The sequence below is a fragment of the Rhinolophus hipposideros genome, assembly GCF_964194185.1.
Source record: "Rhinolophus hipposideros genome assembly, chromosome: 11".
Classification (NCBI taxonomy): domain Eukaryota; kingdom Metazoa; phylum Chordata; class Mammalia; order Chiroptera; family Rhinolophidae; genus Rhinolophus; species Rhinolophus hipposideros.
The window spans coordinates 39,003,008-39,022,726 of NC_138057.1; the positions used below are offsets into that span (position 1 = coordinate 39,003,008).

Below are 19,719 nucleotides of genomic sequence, written 5' to 3' on the forward strand. Positions count from 1 at the left end.
TGGGAGAGCACAGGTCACCCCACCCAGAGTTGAACTAATGAAGGCTTTCTGGAGGTTGTAATAGGTCTATGCTGAGTCCTCACTTAGAAGCAATAGTCAAAGGGAAGTGGGTGTGGAGGAGAAAACAGCATTCCAGGCAAAGGCTGTAACACCCTATCCAAAGGCCTGGAAGCAAAACATAAGACTACTTTTCATACAGTGGTTATTCAGGAGCCTCACCTTTGTACAGTCTAATTTCCTTCTCTCACACAGGTAGGTGTGAAAAGGACTTATGCAATATATACTTGAGGAAAAAACTGTGGAAGTCAAAGGACTGAAATATAAACTTCCTAGGGCTGAAGTAAAACCTGCCACAGTCTCCACGGGTTAATTGTTAATGAATTTGATTCTCCAGTGTGAGCTATTAGAAATAACGTTGATCTTGCCACTGTCCTTTTGCTCACTAGTTTAAAAGAATAGTCAATACCTTTGGAATCAAAAGGTATGAATTGATGTATGTCTTGAAGCTTGCCACTATTATCTAGAAAACTGCCAGAAAGTTAACACTGTGTTCCTGGGTAGTAAAAGGAAATAATGATGTTAGCCTGTGCAAAGATTAATTGCTGCTGCTATCCTTGTAGAACTCTGCTCATCTATCGCATCACGGGGAAGGCATGATAGACCACAAACATGTGTTCTAGAACCACAAATTCTAGAAGTAGCCTTTCTTGAGGCTGACCGATGGAAATAGCAATTTAAAAAAAAAAATCAGATTTTCTTTCATAATTTCAACCCTTCGGAAAAGTTGCAAGAATATTGCACAGAAATACCACATACTTCATAACCAGATTCCCCAACTGTTAACATTTCACCGCAATTCCTTTGTTATTAATTCTTCCCTTCTCCCTTCGACCCTCTCTATCTAGTTATTTTTTTTATGTAACATTTGAGAGAACACTGCAGATATGATGGCCTTATGCCTCTAAATACTTCTGCCTGTATAAATTTAAAAAAAACAAGGACACATCCACAATACAGTTTTTAAAAAAATCAGGAAATTAACTTGGATACAATAAGCCTAGTGTTCTCAAATTGTTGAGTGGGGCAGTTGCCATTTCTGAAAAAGGAACCATTTCTGGAGTACCTTTTCCTTACATTTAGTAAGCATGGATCTCTTTCTGTCCAACATTTAGGCATCCTTTTTATGCATACTTACCTTGTTTAATTCCTTACTGAATGAAACGAAGAGAGCTCTCTTATGACACATAAATATACAAAAAATGGTAATCTCTATTGGTAGGCAGTGCATGTTCACAAATAGACCGTTAGCCGGAAGAACTCTGTAATATTGTTAATTTCCAATTAGGTCAGCCTATGTAGAAGTGGCCGACTTCATATTCAAATTAGATGATGTTAAGGACTGAAATCAACTTGGCTTCACGTCTCATTGGTACTTAGATTAAATACATATTGAGCCAAGGCAAATTCATAAAATAATCTTTTAAATACTTAGTAGAAGCTCTAAACATTGCAACTAAAAAGAAAGAAAAAAGAAAATCTTTTGTGAACTTGTAGGGTTATTTTTTTTAATTGTACAAATCTGTTTTCCACACCAGATCATTCTCTGAATAGTAATAATATCTGACGTGTGTATAACGTGTGGCAGTCCATAAAACATTTTTGCATGCATTATTTACTATTAACAAGTGTTACCTTCAAATGATTGAATGGGTTTTTGTCAAATACAAAATGCTGGTTTTCATGCAGAGGGTAAATATTGAATAGATAGAATGGTTTGGCAATAATTTTTGGCCAAAATATTTTTGCTGTGGAATTTACAAGGTGTGTTGTAACTGTTAAGAGTTTCTGTTAACACTTACAGTTGACTTTGAGCTCTTAACTAGCAGTACACAAGTCCTAAAATTCCTTTAGAGCAATTTCTGACATCCTGCCAAAATCCTTGTGTCTTTAAGGTTTTGCTAAGAGTGGTGCATCTAATTTGGCTGAATTGAGGTTCCTGCAATATGTTCTCTTCAGGCTGCTTTTCATGTCTAGACCTTGCTTTCAGGCCATCCAAATTACTTCACACGAAAATCCAGGAACTCAGGATGTGTTACAAAGTTGTCTCCTCTGTGGACTCTGTTGTGTCAAATAAATTATTCAACCTTTTTTATTTTTTATTTTTTTGATATGTTATGTTAAGCCTATTATTTTCCTAGGCTTTCTCAGTTTATTTTTTAAGGAAGTGTTGCTTTATTAAAGCATTTTTTTGGAAAGTGAAAAAAATAAGTATAGAAAAGTTTTAATAACATTTATTTTGTAATTGTGACATTTAAAAAATTATATTTGGCAATATCTTTAATCTCTTTAATTTCTTTTTAAATTTTTGTTGTATAATCGAAAAGAGTGGAAATATGGGAACATATATTTCTAAACTTGGGAAAAGTATTTTGCTAAGTGACTGACCAGATCACTGATTTTGAGGATTCTACTTTATGAAAGGCATGGATAAGGTGATAAAAATAGAAATTTCAAATACCTGAAACCTTGCCAGAACTTGCTACATGGTTTGGATGTGCCAGTTATGCAATACGAAAATGAAACTCCAATGCCAACAGCAATTGGACCAGATTATATCGTAATGGGAACTAAAACCTTGTGCCAAACTACTTAGGAAACAACTTCAAATTTACCAATTGCTTGTGGGGATGGGAAGGAAATTAAATAAATACACAATATATTTGCTTTTCTTTGATAGGATAGTAATTTGAACAATCCCGTGATAATTAAGTGGAGATACTTTCTGCTTTGGATATTATTTCCCTTATGTATTTAATCTCATTACTTGGAATTATAGTTATTTTTCAGCAATTATAGTTATTTTTCAGTAGGTAGGGATTGAAGTACTTTGTCTGAACATGCTATTAAGGAATCAGATTATGGGCTTTACTCCTCATGAGTCATTTAGCTTCATATCAAGAATTTAAAACTGCCTAGATTATCCTTGCAATCTCTTTCATGTGCATTCATGAGAATAGTCTTGAGAAAGATAAACAAGAAGGTATGGAGAGATATCAGTGTAGTCCTCGAGCATGAGCTCCTAAAAACACATCCCCAGACAAAAAGGCTCATTGGTGGCTTCTTTTGTGGATAAAAATAAAACAGAGAACACATTAGTCTTTAATATACTTCAGATTTTAAAAAATGATTGATTAAATAGAAACATTGTTGAACCATGATAGCAATTCAAGAAATTTCCTTTAAAATAAAGTTTATCAGAAAAAGGCAGCCATGTTGCAATTTCACCCTAATGCTTCCTGTTAGAGCAAAGAACCTTGTATAAAATAATCCTTCTCTGGGATCTTTGTGTTGGGTGGGGAAAAAATATGTAGGACTAATATTTAGGACAGCTCAAATAGGAAGAAATCAAAGTGCTGAAATAATTTTATACCAAGGAATGGAAAAAGATACCAAATTATTTGGGGAGAAATAGCATCTGAGTATCATTTTATGGATAGATTTTTAAGTTTAAATCCATTCCTGCAGATTGTCATAGATGATTTTACTTTACACACGTAAATGTCATGCTTTTTCTGTAGCCATTACTTTTTTTGTTCAGGCCCTCATGAATCCCACATAGATTCTCTAATGATCTACTAAATGGTTTCTAATCTTCCATCTTGCCTATCTCTTAGTCATTCTGTATGATACAGGATAAGTAATATTTCTGAAACATAAATGGAATCATACCACTTTCTTTTTAAAAATCCATTAATGTTTCCCCAAAGCTTTAGGGATACATATAAACTTCTTTGTTGGTGCTTCTGTCAATATTTCTTGTTCCAGTAAACTTTTTTCAGCTTCCCAAATATGACAAACTTCTCTCTGTTTTGTTCTCTTTAATTTTTTTTACCAGATTAGTCTCAACTCATTTCAAGAGAGGCTCAAATCAGCAAGCATTTCCTATAAACAGTTTCCTTAGCTTTTCTGTTTTCCCACAGAGCACATACACTAACTCTAAGTTCACTGAGGCAAGGGATGATGTTTTGATGTTTTTGCAACCTAAGTGCTTAGCATGTAGTTGAGTGGTCTGTAAACTTAGAATGATGAAGTAAATCACCAGCTCCTCTTTTCAGTCTATATGCTTGTTTGTAGTAGTCATCTGATACCTAAAAAATAGGACTGAATATGCCAAGAAATAGAAAGTTTCTGATTAGAGTCTATGGTTTTCTGTTCAAGGGAAAGACTCTCCTTAGAAAACAAACAAACAAACAAAAAACTTACTTCTTGTATTTTTTTATGCTCCTAAAAGTAATCTTGCAAAGTAAGGTCAAGGCTACTCTATGTCTTGTGTATGTAAGAGAAATGGAGTAGTGCATATGTGTGGTGAGTTTGCGGTTTGTAAAATCATCTATCTGTTTTCTTTCCAGAAACTTCTTTAAAAATGGCAATGGTATCAGAATTCCTCAAGCAGGCCTGGTTTATTGACAATGAAGAGCAGGAATACATTGTAAGTCAAATGACAGTAAAATAACTTAGTTAAATATTAAAAGAGAAACTAGTATGAATGAATGGACATAAATAATTTCTTCTCTCTCATCCACAGAACACTGTGAAAGGATCCAAAGGTGGTCCCGGGTCAGCAGTGAGCCCCTATCCTGGCTTCAATCCATCCTCGGATGTTGCTGCCTTGCATAAGGCAATAATGGTTAAAGGTAATGAATCTTCCCAAACATTCCCCTCCTGGACATTTCACAATGGCCGTTTGAATGGCTATTGGAAAACAGGCATGTGCAGTGAAAACAGTCTGTTTCATTTTGAAGATAAAAAGATTTCTTTAACAAACAAAGATATATTTATTTTCTTATCATGTAAAACATTTTGGTTAAATCAGTAGAATCTCTGCTACCATAGATATCCTTAGCAGCTCACTTCTAGCAGAAACTCAATGCTGAAACCAACACCTCTACTCAGATTTAGGGTTTGAATTAAGATCAAACACTGCAACATTGAAGGCCAGGGACAATTCCCTTTTCCTTTCTCATTCAAATGAGTAGACTGTCATCCGAAGTGTTTTTCTTTGATATTTGGTGTCACATTTATAGAGTTCACACTTCTTAGTGTGTGAAAAACTTCATTTGGAGCATCTTGAGAATGAATCATTTAATGTCAATTATTAATGAGGAAGAAAATTGATTTTAAAAGCCAAGTGGCCCTTTATTTCCAGGTGTGGATGAAGCAACCATCATTGACATTCTCACCAAGAGAAACAATGCACAGCGTCAGCAGATCAAAGCAGCATATCTCCAGGAAAAAGGAAAGGTGGGTTGCAGTGGTAAATTTAGATATTTAATTTCAGTTACATTTGTATTAAACATGGATTTTGAAACATGGTTACCTATTTCTTTCAGTCTCTAACACTGTTTTCCCATTACAACTAAGACTTGGATTGCAGTGTTTATCCACTTGATTGCAATCAAATCAATTCTAGCATTGGCCATCTTGGTGTAAATTTTAAGCAAGTGTGGTGTTCTATATTGGAGACAAGTCTTTAATTTGAACATAGCAAACATCAAGATTACTGTTGGCAATAAGGAATATGTTCTGATTGAAATGTGTCCAGCTAAAATTTAAACTGAGCTGTTTAATGTCAAAACGCAAAGTTTATACATATAATTCCACTGTTGACGTGAGAAACCTCCAAACCTGTAAAGAATTTTTATAAGTTTCTTTGAGCCAAACTGACAATTGCCAGGAAGCGATATCTCAACAGATTGAGAAAATACTCCTGAGAATGGCAATTTTGCAGCTCATTTTCTATATTAGAATCAAAGGAGGAGACGTAAGAAGGGTTACTGAAATCTTTTGGTAGATTAAGGAGGAGTGGGGGAGAAAGCAAAGTGAGGAAATCTCTGGGATTGGATAACGTAAATGGAGAGACACATCCATCTTTTACATTGGTGAGTACAGGATAGTTAATTAACATTTACAGCACATAGAGATGGTATTCAGGGAAGAAGAAAGCAATGAGGGGTTCTTTGGTCTGCTTTGTGTGGTGGGTGTGCCTTCAGGGGTCTGCAAAAGGAGATTACTCTGACATTTCAAAAGTATGTTATTTTGGATGCACAGAGACACCTAGACTGGCTCACTTAAAGTAAAGATTGACCTTTGTCAAGGAAGCTGCTGGCCTAGGACGTGACTACCGCCATGACCCACTTTTAGTTAGGAATTTTTATGTTCAGACCATCCTGTGTGTTTAGTTTGGTCTCTTGAGTTTGTAGAGTCTGCCATGCTGGCCTCCTCTGAGCTTGTCAGGTTTAGAATGTGGCCCTTATTTGTCCACACCACTTTAAAAGTAAGCTTTATATATATATATATATATATATATATATATATATATATATATATATATATATATTATTTTACTATTAATTTTTTTAAGGAGGGTGCAGCTTACAGTGGCCCATGCGGGGATCGAACTGGCAACCTTGGTGTTATTAGCACCATGCTCTATCCATCTGAGCTAACCGGCCACCCCAACTTTAAATTTTTTATACCCAATATGAATAGTATTTTTTTAAGAAATGCAATTAGAAAACTGTATAATGTCAATGTCTGATTATAGTGCTTATGTGAGAAGTGCAAACTTTAGAGTTTGGAAAAATTATTAATACATCATGTATTTTTTTAAGTATTCTTACTACTATTTCTGTTAATACATAACCCTATGTTTTGAGCTTTGTGAGTTCTTCCTCATGTAAAAGATTCCGAACACTGTTCTTTAAGAAGTTATCAGTGAATTCAGTAAAATTTCATTCTAATTACACTAAAAGATAGCATGGTAAATATCTTTTGTATGCGAAGGGAAGGAGCGCTAAAGCTATTTGGGTTTAGGAATCAGCAATAAAATTACCTAAAAGTCAGGTAACTCTACATTGCTGTATAACCTAGCATATTACTTATTAGAAGCCCTGATTCTAATCTTTTTGTTGTAGCCCCTGGATGAAACTCTGAGGAAAGCCCTTACAGGTCACCTTGAGGAAGTTGCTTTGGCTCTATTAAAAACTCCAGCCCAATTTGATGCTGATGAACTCCGTGCTGCCATGAAGGTAAATCACCTGATTTAAGCAAAACTCCTTCCCTGAAAAGAATGTGTAGGTCAAATCCACGAAGGCCTTTTCGTGTATCCTCAACATCTAATATATAAGGCCTGTCAATTAGTGGGAATAAAAAATGAATGAATGAATGGGTGAATGAATGAATGTTGGCATTAACAGCTGTATTATTTCCACCATCCTCGTGATGTCACTATATGAATCATTTATCTCACTTTTTATAACTTTGCCCAAAATATTGGCTTTAAACCCATTTGTGTTTAGAGCAACATAATAGAGCTTACTGTAATCATTAAATATTGGGAAATTTACTAAATGCCCGATATAAACAAATTTTGGTACTTGATGCTCTCCAATGAAGACTTTCCTACAGTTCTTCTTTTCTTCTCTTTTAATTCAGGGCCTTGGAACTGATGAAGACACTCTGAATGAAATTTTGGCATCAAGAACTAACAGAGAAATCAGAGAAATTAACAGAGTCTATAGAGAAGGTAAGTTTTAATGTCCAACAGTCCAAGACCCTAGTTAGAAAGGAAATCTGATACACTTTTCTTAAAATTTAATGTGGATGTTAATTATGGGGGCTTGGGAAACTCTACATACTCAAATATTTCTTCATTATTTGGCACATGTCTACTGTATGCACACACTGTTACAGGACAGTATCTAAATTGCAAGGGTGCTGATAAGGGAGACCACGCCCCAGCCCTCATCTTGTTTGTGATTTAGTAAAAAATGTCTCTCTAAGACAAATGGCCCCATATTATTGTAATGGAAAATTCAATTCGAAGCACTGAATTCAAAAAATTTTCTAAAAACATTTCCTATTATTCAGAGATTCATTTCATTAAAATATCCTGTTGTCTTTTATTTTGAAAAGATAACAAAAAATATTAAAATCTCCAAAGAAAATATTCCCCATTTGTCCTTGAAATAGTAAAGAGCCAGGTGCTTATAATCCTGCAATGGAAACTTTAACATCAGCTTGAACATACGTGATGACTCTTTATCTCCAGTTGGATTCATGGGGATGAAAGACTAGCCATGGCTCATTTTATCTATTCAGTGAAACATGTCATTTAAACGATATGCTCAACACCACACCAGGTAGCTGCAACTGGGTTCTGGGCAGGGCTATGTCTTTTTCCTATTTTCCTTTTCTAGTTTCCCAGACCAATGTGTGGCACGAGAGAGGACCTTTCTGCTTGATTTTCATCCCAACCACAGAGAATACAACAGCCCTTACATATTATTTTCAGAGCAATTTAATAAAAAAATCAGAATAAGGAAGGTTTTAACCTCATTTTCTGCAATTCTTATCTCATTATCAATATTTATCTTAGATCTGTTTACCAGTGATAATAATCAAGAGGGACACTATTTTTAGTTTTTTGTTTTTGTTCAGTAAAAGTTTACAAAGATAAAGATCCATATTTCTCCATTATACCAAAGATATAGTCCAATGATATCTTATAAAATTGCCCCGTCTTTTAATTAATTATAAATTCAGTTATTTTTTTCCTAATACAGCATTATTTTGTGTAGTTTAGTTAGGGTGTTTATGCAAATAAAAATTTTAAGTCTATATCTCAGACTTAAAAATATACAGTTTTATACATAATTAAACTGTATTACATATACTTACAATTTTTAAAGTAAATAAATAATCTGTGTTCAAGCATGTATCTCTGGTTTATTCTTTTAAACAACTGTTCTGTTCATCACATTGCTTAAATTCTGGCATGTTTATTATAGAATTAATGATTTAATACCTATGGAATTTATTCATATTAGCAAAAGCTCCATAACTGTAGGTTCTCATTCACAGTATTATGTAAATTGCTTTCATTGCCTTATAGGAAATAAATTTTTTTGTAGGAAAATAAATTTGATGATCCAAAATTTTATCTGCTTTCCTATCTCTATCTTTATTTAAGAAAAAGATAATATTTTGAAATGTGTTCTATAAGTCATTGAACACATTGAACATTTGGAATTGCAAATTGTAAGCCATTTTAGAGATGTCACATGTCACATATTATTATCACAATTACTTAATTTACTGCAAAATATACTTTTCTTATTTTTTCAGAATTGAAGAGAGACCTGGCTAAAGACATCACCTCAGACACATCTGGAGATTACCAGAAGGCTTTGCTTTCTCTTATTAAGGTATAAGTCAGAGGATTCAGGAAATACTCTTCTTTTATGAAGAGTAAAATTTTGGATTGCATCTCTCTCTAGAAATGAGCAATTGACTTTCTTTCTCAAAGAATATTATTTATCGAATTTTAAGGGAATTAAGTAAATCATGTGATTACATGCTGGAAAACAACTTACAAGACAATGGGTTTTTTTTTTTCCAGGGTGACCGATCTGAGGATTTTAGCCAAAGTGAAGATTTGGCTGACTCAGACGCCAGGGTAAGCAAGCGTTTCTAAGTACTCCTGGAGTCACCTCCTACCTGCAACAGGCCCTGCCTTAGCTGAGGTTACCACTTGACCTCCACATGAAAGCAAGTCTAAGATCCTCCGAGAGGCCCCGGGCACCTAATGTTCATTTCCTGAATGACATCGCTCTGTACTTGAGCAGTCCAAGAAAGAAAAATGTGGTCTTTATGTTTTCAGTAGATCTCATTATTCATAAAGCTGGAAAGGACTGAAAGAGAGCAATGAGATTTTGATTTGTCATTCCCAAGAAATGTTATGTTGAGTAGACTGACTTTTTTTTTCACTAGGTTTAAGAAAGGGAAAAGTAATTTTTATTAAGTAAAATGGAAAGAGTGAGCACATGTTACATTCTTTTAACAGTGATTATTGGACTGGTTTATAGCTGTAAGTTTATATTGTAAAAATATAATGATAACATTATAATTATAAAACAATTATAATAACATTGATATACTTTCAACTATATTATTACATAGAGTTTCAGTGAGGTTGTTGGTTGTTTATACACAAATCCATTGGCAACATTAGAAAAATTATGCCAGTTTAGGGCCTGGAATTTCTGTTTAAAAAAAATATTATTATTTGCATATGTCTTCCTCATGGGCTAGCATTCTCTCTATGAATTCATCACAGTGAATCAGTAAAGATAGAAACTTATTTCTCCACTCCTACTCCCTTCACTGTAGTAGTACATTATCTTTCACATAATAGGCATTCATTAACTTTTTGTAGAATAAATGCATACATATCAGATCAGTTTGCTTGAAAAGTCCAAAATAACTTGTCTATTAGAAGTGTGACCATTTTAATAGAAATTATGCAAGCATACGAGAAAACAAAAGATAGTATTTGAATAATTGCCCATAATAAAATAATTTTCTTATTTGCTTGTGACATTTCTGAATTTGCTTTTCATTTTAAGACTATCAGGGCTCTTAGATGTATATTTATGGCAGCTAAATGGATTAGCGTGACTCAGGAAAATTATTGGAATTAAATTTCAAAGTTAACAGAGCAATTTGTGACAATAAGGCAGAGATGATCTTTTTCATTTACAAAAGGGGAAAACCTATAGTTTAATAAGGTTGAATTATTTACCTAAGATTACAGAGTTATCACGTTGCAGAGTCAAAATTTGAATCTAGAAATTCTAACATCGAAATTCAAATCTAGGTTATAGCTGAATTATGGATTTATTAGTACTATTTCCTGACATTTACTTAGAACAATTAAGAGTAAAAAAAAAAAATTAGATTCCCTTGTAGTTGCCTTAATGTAGAGTATAATCTTAAATTTAATTCAACAAACATTTCTGCAAACATATTCAGTCTCCAGTGTTTGCAAGACACCTTGAGAGATACTGTGGAAGATACTCCACAAACAAATATGGCTCCTATCTTTAAGGAACTTGCCATCTCAGCGTTGCCTACTCTGATTGTATCGGAATACAAAGCAGCTACCTAGAAAATCTTGGAAGCAATCTAACATTCTTGTGCAGCTATCAAGTCAACAGACAGTCAAGTGTTTATTTTTGTTTCTTGACAGGCATTATATGAAGCAGGGGAAAGGAGAAAAGGGACAGATGTGAATGTGTTCAATACCATTCTTACCACCAGAAGCTATTCCCATCTTCGCAGAGGTAAGAAAAAAAAAATGTTTCCTGGAACCTGTTTAGAGAGATGCAATCTTTTTGGGGACAAATGAGAGAAAGGAAAGAGAAAAACCCTTAATCAGCATCACTCCTAAACCAAATGAATATAGTGCCCCTGACCCCTTACTGATACTCGTGCATTTGTTTAATTTTGTAGAGTCATCATTTTATAGTATTTTAAAACACATTTTGTGACTTTGCCATGTAGAACATTATTTCATTACTTTCACTACTTCTGTTCTCCCTAAATATTTGGAATAGATGTGACAAAATATATACTCCAACAGAAGAAATGAGATTACAATAAAGAAAAACAAAAAAACTTGGGCTAAATGAAGAAAAGAGTATATAGATGTTCCAGCAACAAAAAAACCAAAAAGAGTTCTTGTGTTTGAGCACAAGATTTAGCTCTGAGCCTCCTGAAGCCAAAGCAAAAGGAAAGCCGTGATGGCTATTTAAAATTCATTATCTTATAATAGCACACTGATTTCTAATGGTAATATGAAGAGCAATATTAATGCAGATGTTTATATAAGAGAAGATCCATTTGCTATGGCACTTAGCTCTGATGTCTTAAGTGTTGTGATTGTCAATCACATGCCATTTCGGATAAATGTCAACCCTTGGCAAAATTTCCCCTAAATATACAGGAGCACCAAAAGAGCCACGTGTGTTATGTTCCTAGGAGAAGATGAAGTATCGAAATATGTTGAGTTGAGTAGTTAGCTTTAAATTATGTATTTTGAAGTTCCGTCATCCCAAGGCATGCTTTGAGTCAGTGCCCTGGTTTTGCAACAGTTTGCTAAAGAATAGGATGCTTGCTACATCTCTTAGTTTAAATGTAATATTCAGTGTTTCAGAAATACGCCAAGTACAGTAAGCACGACATGAACAAAGTTCTGGACCTGGAGATGAAAGGTGACATCGAGAAATGCTTCACAACAATTGGTATGTAGTCCTGGAGGGGGAAGAAGTTTTTAAATGGAACTTGCAATGTCAATGCTGTCTCGTAATTTAAAACACAAAATACAACAAAACAACAACAATAACAAAAAACACGAAAAAACAACAACTCAGATATAGCTTATCTATGTTTCAGATACAGGCAACATGTAAGATAACGGCAATGAATATTTAGCTAATGGTATACAATGGCCTGAATAATAACATACATTTTTCCCTGTTTCAAAAAGATAGGTGGAAAAGACTTACTGAGCACCTACTTATGCCAAGCAATGCGCCAGCATGACGTAGCACAGTGGAAAGTCAGAATGGTCCTTAAGAGCATCGGATTTGTAATTAGATAAATACAGATTCAAGACCTGGTCTGTCACTTGCCACTTGAATAATCTTGGGCAAGTCCAGAGGGTTTGATTCAGGAGTTCCCTGGTGTCTTCCGAAAACATGTTTAGAATAAGAAGATTCTAAAAGTCTCCTGTGTTATTCAGATGACCAGTCAGGGCTGGGAACCTGTGTTCTAAAGCGTGTGCACATCTCAAACATTAATGTGCACACAAAGCCCTTGGAAATCTTGTTAAAATGCAGATTCTGATTTCATTAGGTCTGGGGTGGGGCCTAGGAATCTGCATTTCTAACAAGCTGCCAATCGATGCCAATTTTTTTGTTCCATGGATCACAGTTTGAGTAGTAAGCTAGAGAACTTTACTCATTGACACATCTGTTAGTATTCAATTTGGTAGCTGCCTTTTAAAGCCTGTCCTATTCCACTTTAAAAAAAAAAAAGAAATCCTTATTACAACACGAAAAACAGGCATTGTATGCCATTATGGTCTTTAACACCTACTGGTTTCCCTATTTCCAAGAAGACTATACTCAGGATAGCATGAACTGTAGAAGCTGCTATTTGGATTTAGGATAATAGGAGATAGGTGATGGTGTCAGGGGAAAGAATATACAAAACCACTATGTAGACAATAGCTTTTATGAACCAAATATCCCATATGGGGAAGAGAGGTGACAAATGGGTGGATAATGGAATCTGACTTGCAAAACTCTATATCTCGTGTTTCTAGGAGATATATGAATCTTTCTTGTTTTGTGATAAATATATATCAACTAAAATGTGACTCTCTTACAGTGAAGTGTGCCACAAACAAGCCAATGTTCTTTGCTGAGAAGCTTCATCAGGCCATGAAGGTAAGATTCTACTTATATGATTTTATGAGGGGAAAAAATATTTTTGGTGGAGAGAACATAAAACCTCATATTGTTTGAAAATGACACTTATTTTAATATCTTCCCATTAAAAAGAGTCACTGTTCCATCCAATGCAAGAGGTAATACACTTCCTTATTAGAATAAAATTGTTAGATTTGTTTTATTTTTTCATGGGTAAGATGGTAAGGTGAGCTTGTAGGTAATTTGGGTGACTCATGATTTACACAAAATCTGAACACAGGAAGGGTTATACACTTTCTCTTTAATGTGTGATTTTAGTTACCTGCTTCTGCTAAGTTTTACAATCTTCCACTTTGTAAATTTTATAATCTTCCCCATTTTAAGTTTCATTTGTGTTTTTTATTATTCTGTCTTCCATGCCATGGATTATTATGTCATTCTAAGGTTTTAAAATGTTATTCTAAGATTACTGAAGTAGAAGGTGTTATTAAGATGTTTTGAGACACACTTCACTCACTTTAACTTTATTCTCTAGCATTCATCATATTATATAGGCTGCCACCTATATACTTATATTGTGCAGTTATGAAGTTGTCTTGTTTTCCTTTAGTATTATGACTCCAACATAGGGAAGTCTTTAAAGGGAGATCTAACCATTCAATTAACAGGAAAGAATCCCTGTGAAATGATAGGCAATGTGCCATTATGTAGTAGGCAGTACGATCCCTGACCCCATGTCATCTCTTATCTAGTGGGGTAATTCAGTGGGTAATGATGAACCTAATATTGTGAAAAGTAGAAGAGGGACCTGTACCCCAGATTTTGGAAATCAATATAGCCTTGCTGTCAGCTAAACTAAGACCTGAAAGTGAATAGGAATTAGCCAGAGGAGAACATGGGTGGAAGAGATGGAGGGATAAAATAAGGTTGGTCCAGGAGGAGGATGTAACATTACCCTTTCAAGATAATAAATACCATTAGAACGATGGTGCATAGTGGAAGAAAAGGTTGTAGAATTAGGGAGGGCATTGTAAGCCTAGATAAAATGATTAGTTTTTGTCCTAAAAGAAACAGAAGACCTTTGAAGGATTTCAAACAGGTGAATTAGATGATCAGATTTGCAATTTAGATAGTTCACTTTGTAATTATTAACTAGTTTAGACAAAGGAAAGATGATGGAAGACCAATTAGGAGGTTGTAAATTCTCTTAACATACTGCTGTAGCAGTTGGGTTCTTGTCATTTTATCACCTCTTATCACCACTTATCACATCACCACTTGTGTGGTGATAGATATAAAATATATTTACCCCAACTATAAAACCCCATAAATAGGTTCTGTGTTTGTGTGTGTGTGTGTGTGTGTGTGCGCGCGCGTGTGTGTGTGTTAATGCAGAGATAGTTTCTCCATAGAAACTACATACGTGAACAAAAGAATTTCATGTTCAAACCCATATTCTGATTCATTAAGAGTATGCCCTGAATATGAGAAACACTTCGCCATCATTTGTTTTGGACAGGGTGCTGGAACTCGTCATAAGACATTGATCAGAATTATGGTTTCTCGTTCTGAAGTCGACATGAATGATATCAAAGCATGCTATCAGAAGTTGTATGGTATCTCTCTCTGCCAAGCTATCCTGGTATGTTGTGAATTTCATTATGCTACCTCTACAAATGATAATTCTTTTTGCAACTTCAAATATAAAGGCTGATTTACTGTATTCGTAAAGTTCACATATAAGTTTAATTTGTTATATTAGGATACGTAACTTATAAGTCATTTAACTTTCACTGGTATAATCCACTAGTGAATTCTGTACTGAAAACATAATATAAATTTTTCAGCAATCACAGAAATATTTAGTTTCCCATACATAAATTTAGCCACCAAAACATTTTAGTAAGGAGATACAATAATTTACTTTGCAAAAAATATTCATCAGTGTTAGAAACTTAGTCTAAGTTTTTCTTTAATTTGTCATATGTAAAATGTATAAAATGCATGTTCGTGTGGTCTTATTATAATGTTAATAAATAAAAATAAAAACAAGTCAAGGGTTCTGAAGTTATTGAAAGACAGGTGACTGTTTAAATTCATTACTTATAATGAGTAACCAAAATTACCAAGAAAAGTGAGGCAATTACAAGCTTATAACTTTCTCTTTGGTGAGTGAGTCAGATATTCCTCAAGGTGATCTGAAATGATAATTGTGTTATATTTACTTAATTCCGTGTGACATTTTGTTCTTGGAAAATAATAGCTCTAACACACAACATGATCATTCAGAGAAGTTTACAATTTGAATCTTGGAAACTATTGCTTTAGTATAATAATCAATTAACAAGTGTCAGTTATCTGCTTTAAGAATTATATTTAATAAAATATATAATATTCTTCTCAAAGATCATAGATAATCGATGTATTGTGATATATGTTCTACAACTTTTAAGTCTACTAATACAATAATTATACTATGATTTAAAAATACCTTACATTGATTATGGTTTCACGTAGCATTAAGCATATTTTATTTTTTTAATTAACAGGATGAAACCAAAGGAGATTATGAGAAAATCCTGGTGGCGCTCTGTGGAGGACAATAAACATTCCTTTGATGATCTCAAGCTTTTTTTGATCAGAAAATTTTTTAATCATATCTTTTCATTCCATATTATAGACTTAAATAGGAAAGTTTCTTCAGTAGTATTAGTCCAGCTAACTGCCTTCTGAAACTGTAGCCTATAAATCATTTTTTGTATCACAACTCTGTATAATAGAAAAAAGTTTTTGAAAAATATATTTACCCCGACTATAAAACCCCATAAATAGGTTCTAGTAACATTACCTGAGAAAGATGTCTATGCAACAGAAAATAAAATGATTTTACAGGACAATGGGTGTGTCACTGGTCCTTCTATTTTGATTTTCTTCTGTATGTAATGTAATGATTTGATATCAGAGGACAGGAGGCTCAATCCTAAATTATAATCATTTAATGAAATAGTTATTACATAGTAAATTAAAATATTCACAGTTAAAAAAGTGGACTCCTTATATTTTATCATCTTGGTACAGATTATTGAGAGAGTGTCCCTGTATACTAATTGATTTATTGCATCAGCATTATAACAATTGGACATTCTGCTATATTTCATGCATCAGCATAAAGATGAAATGGCAACAGCAATAAACATTCCTCACTTTTTAAAAAATGGTAGTTGCATATTTAGTTTTCTAAGAAACTCAAATCTTTTCAGAGTGGCTGTACCATTTTACTTTTTCACAATAAGTATACACATAATCTAGGTTCTCCACAACTTTTGCCAGCATTTGGTACAGTTGCTATTTTATATTTTGGCATTACTTATTTTTTATTGCTGAGTTTTGAGAATTCTTTATGTATTCTAGATACTAGTGCTTTATCGAATATGTTGTTTGCCAATATTTTTTCCCAGTCTGTAGCTTGTCTTTTTGTCCTCTTAATATAACCTCAAAGCTAATATATTAAATTTTAATGAGGTCCAATTTTTCCTTATTGATATTGCTTTTGGTGTCACTTCTACAAATTCTTTACTTAACCTTAAATCCTGAAAGTTTTCTCCTGTTTTTTCCATAAAAGGTTTAGTTTTCCATTTTACTTTTTAGTTTGTAATCCATTTTGAAACAATTTTTTGTGCACAGTGTGAGACTTACGTCAAGGTTATTTTTGTTTGGTTTTAGCTTATGGAAGCCCAATTACTCCCGCACCATTTGTTGAGCAGGCTATCCTTTTCCCACTGAATTACTTTTGTACTTTTGTCAAAAAATCAATTATTTTCCTCTGACAGTATTCTTACAACGTAAGTGGTATTTATTAATTCATCCCTAAAAGAACAGAGTTGGGTATTTGAATTTCTGACTATCCTCAGCTGCATTCACTTGATTATAACTTCATTTGTTTTGATTGCTGGCCTTTAATTTCTTCCATGTACACCTGTCCCACGCATTCTATCAAAAAATTGTGCTGACTTAGTCCATAATACAGCCAAACTGAGGCTGGCAGATATGCTTCTTATTACAGTCCTTGAATTTTTTTAGTTAGTTCACTATTATATAAAATGTATAATTTTGTGTTTGTGTGCTTGTGTGAGAAAGAGAAGCACTTGAGTGGGAAATCAGGGAACCTGGGAAGGTACATTGAGGCAGGACGGACTTTTATCATTACTATTCTCTAAAAATAGAGTCAAGGTGGTACAAATATTTCTCAGTCAGTGTTGCATTCACACCTCTTCCTTTTCCAAATTAATTTTAAAGAAACTTCCCAAGTGAGTTATTTTCTCTTTGCCCTCCTTTCCATCCCCATTCGTGCTTTTTACTGCTCTTCTTTGGAAGGTGCCGTAGAAGAGTTCATTATGCAGGTTCTTTGGCCTGCTAACTTCTGGCTGAATTCAGTCCATGAGAACCTGATAGAAGATGGGCAATCAGGAGGAGGTATTCCTTCTACATCCTCCTTGATTCTATATAGATTTATTAGCATTTGTGTTCTACAATTATAATTTCTTCTCAATGGCTCCAGCTCTCAATACTTTTCTATCCTTGCTCCTTGGGCCCGGGGATTCCTGCTGCTGTTGCTCCTAGGGTGGGTGCTGCAGCATTCCACATTGGTTCCTTTAACCTGCTCACACCTCTATAAGTAATCCCTTAATTAAAACTGTCATCAAAACACCCAGCTTGGTGTACCAGCCACGTATTACTAGGACCCTGTCTGATAATACTTTCCAGAGGTGCTAAACGACTTACCAAAAACTGCTTGAGAGGCTCCTGATTAAATTCCAGACATTAGGTACGTAAGTGGATACACAATTGAATAGGAGAGTTATAAATAGTGATAGAAAAAATTTAGAAGATAAAAATAGAGAGCTCTCCACAATCCTTGAAAACATTGTTAGACTTCATTAAAGAACAACAGCAAAACCTGCTCTATAAAAGACACTTTTAAGAGAATGAAAAGACTAGTCACAAACTGGGAGAAAAATCTTTGCAAACAATATTTGATAATGGACTGGTATCTAATATATATATGTATATATATATATGTATATATATATATACATATATATATATACATATATATATATATGTATATATATATAAAGAACACATACGATTCAACAATAAGAAAACCTAATTTAAAAAATAAGCAAAACATCTAAACAGGCACCTCACCAAAGATATTCTGATGGCAAATAAGCATATGAAAATACACTCAACATCATATGTCATTAGGAAATTGTTAATTAAAACAACAATGAGATACTACTACCCCTTTATTGAATGGCTAAAATCCATTTCATTTATTGCTTATAGAAATATAAAATGGCACATCCCTTTTGGAAGACAGTTTGGCAGTTTCTTACAAAGTGTCATTGTACAATTTAGTAATCACACTGCTAGGTATTTAGTTGAAAAGTTATGTCCACAGAAAAACTTGCACACAAATGATTATAGCAGTTTTATTCATATCCACAATTTGGAAGCAACCAAGATGTCTCGCAAAAGATGAATGAATAAATAAACTGTGGTACATCCACACAATGGAATATTATTCAACAAGGGAAAGAAATAAACCATCAGTACATGGAGGAAGAGACATGGAGGGTCTTCAATGCACATTGCTGAATGAAAGAAGCCAATGTGAAAAAGCTGCATACTATATGATTCTAACTATATGACATTTTGAGAAAGGCAAAACTGCAGAGACAGTAAAAAGATGAGTAATTGCCAGGAGTGGGGGAAGGAGGAAGGGATAAAAAGGTGAAGCACAGCACATTTTTAGAGTAATGAAACTATTCCGTAAATATTGTTCTGGTGGATACATACAGTAGGATTTGTCACACCTACAGAACTGTACAATACAGAGAGTGAACCCTATATAAACTGAATTTTAGTCAATAGTAATGTATCGGTATTGGTTCATCATTTCTTCTGCCACATTAGTTTGGTTACAAGCAAGTCACAGAGTGCTTAGATTTAAGGGGAGGGTCAATACATTTCACCTCTTAAAGGGAAAATGGCCAGGTCCTAGATGACTTGGGGAAGAATAGAGATATTGTAACAGACATTTTTGCCGAAGGTAATGTGCCATGTGTACGATGATAGCATGTCATTCCATTACATGTAACATCGTTTGCAATATCTTTCACGGAATGCCTATACAAGTTCATAAATTGTCATTGTTTTTAAAAAAAGTCGTGAGTCTCCTAATTATTTTAATACAAGGAATAAATAACCACCTTGGGAAATATTTTTATGGGGGTGCTGAAAATGCATGTTCAATTTATTGGCATACCTACTTCATAGTTCAAAAGATCACACTCAGTAAATGAGGGTTGAGATTTATCAT

General features: G+C 34.0%; 1 protein-coding gene across 8 annotated transcripts in view; it reads left to right on the forward strand.

The window, feature by feature from the left end:
- The window catches only part of LOC308504605 (annexin A1), a 110,438-nt gene extending 92,998 nt beyond the window's left edge, over window positions 1-17,440 (forward strand). For 7 of the 8 annotated variants that reach the window (XM_081065593.1, XM_081065591.1, XM_081065592.1 and 4 more), the window contains 12 exons: window positions 4,410-4,489; window positions 4,586-4,694; window positions 5,207-5,301; window positions 6,975-7,088; window positions 7,495-7,585; window positions 9,187-9,266; window positions 9,461-9,517; window positions 11,090-11,183; window positions 12,048-12,143; window positions 13,294-13,352; window positions 14,854-14,976; window positions 15,884-16,888. In XM_081065593.1, the coding sequence (XP_080921719.1) occupies window positions 4,410-4,489; window positions 4,586-4,694; window positions 5,207-5,301; window positions 6,975-7,088; window positions 7,495-7,585; window positions 9,187-9,266; window positions 9,461-9,517; window positions 11,090-11,183; window positions 12,048-12,143; window positions 13,294-13,352; window positions 14,854-14,976; window positions 15,884-15,940 (1,055 nt within the window). In that variant the 3' untranslated portion in view covers window positions 15,941-16,888. Of the gene's footprint in view, window positions 1-4,409; window positions 4,490-4,585; window positions 4,695-5,206; window positions 5,302-6,974; window positions 7,089-7,494; window positions 7,586-9,186; window positions 9,267-9,460; window positions 9,518-11,089; window positions 11,184-12,047; window positions 12,144-13,293; window positions 13,353-14,853; window positions 14,977-15,883 lie in introns of all 8 variants that reach the window. The other variant, XM_081065594.1, reaches the window with a different exon arrangement.
- The last annotated feature ends 2,279 nt before the right edge of the window (window positions 17,441-19,719 follow it).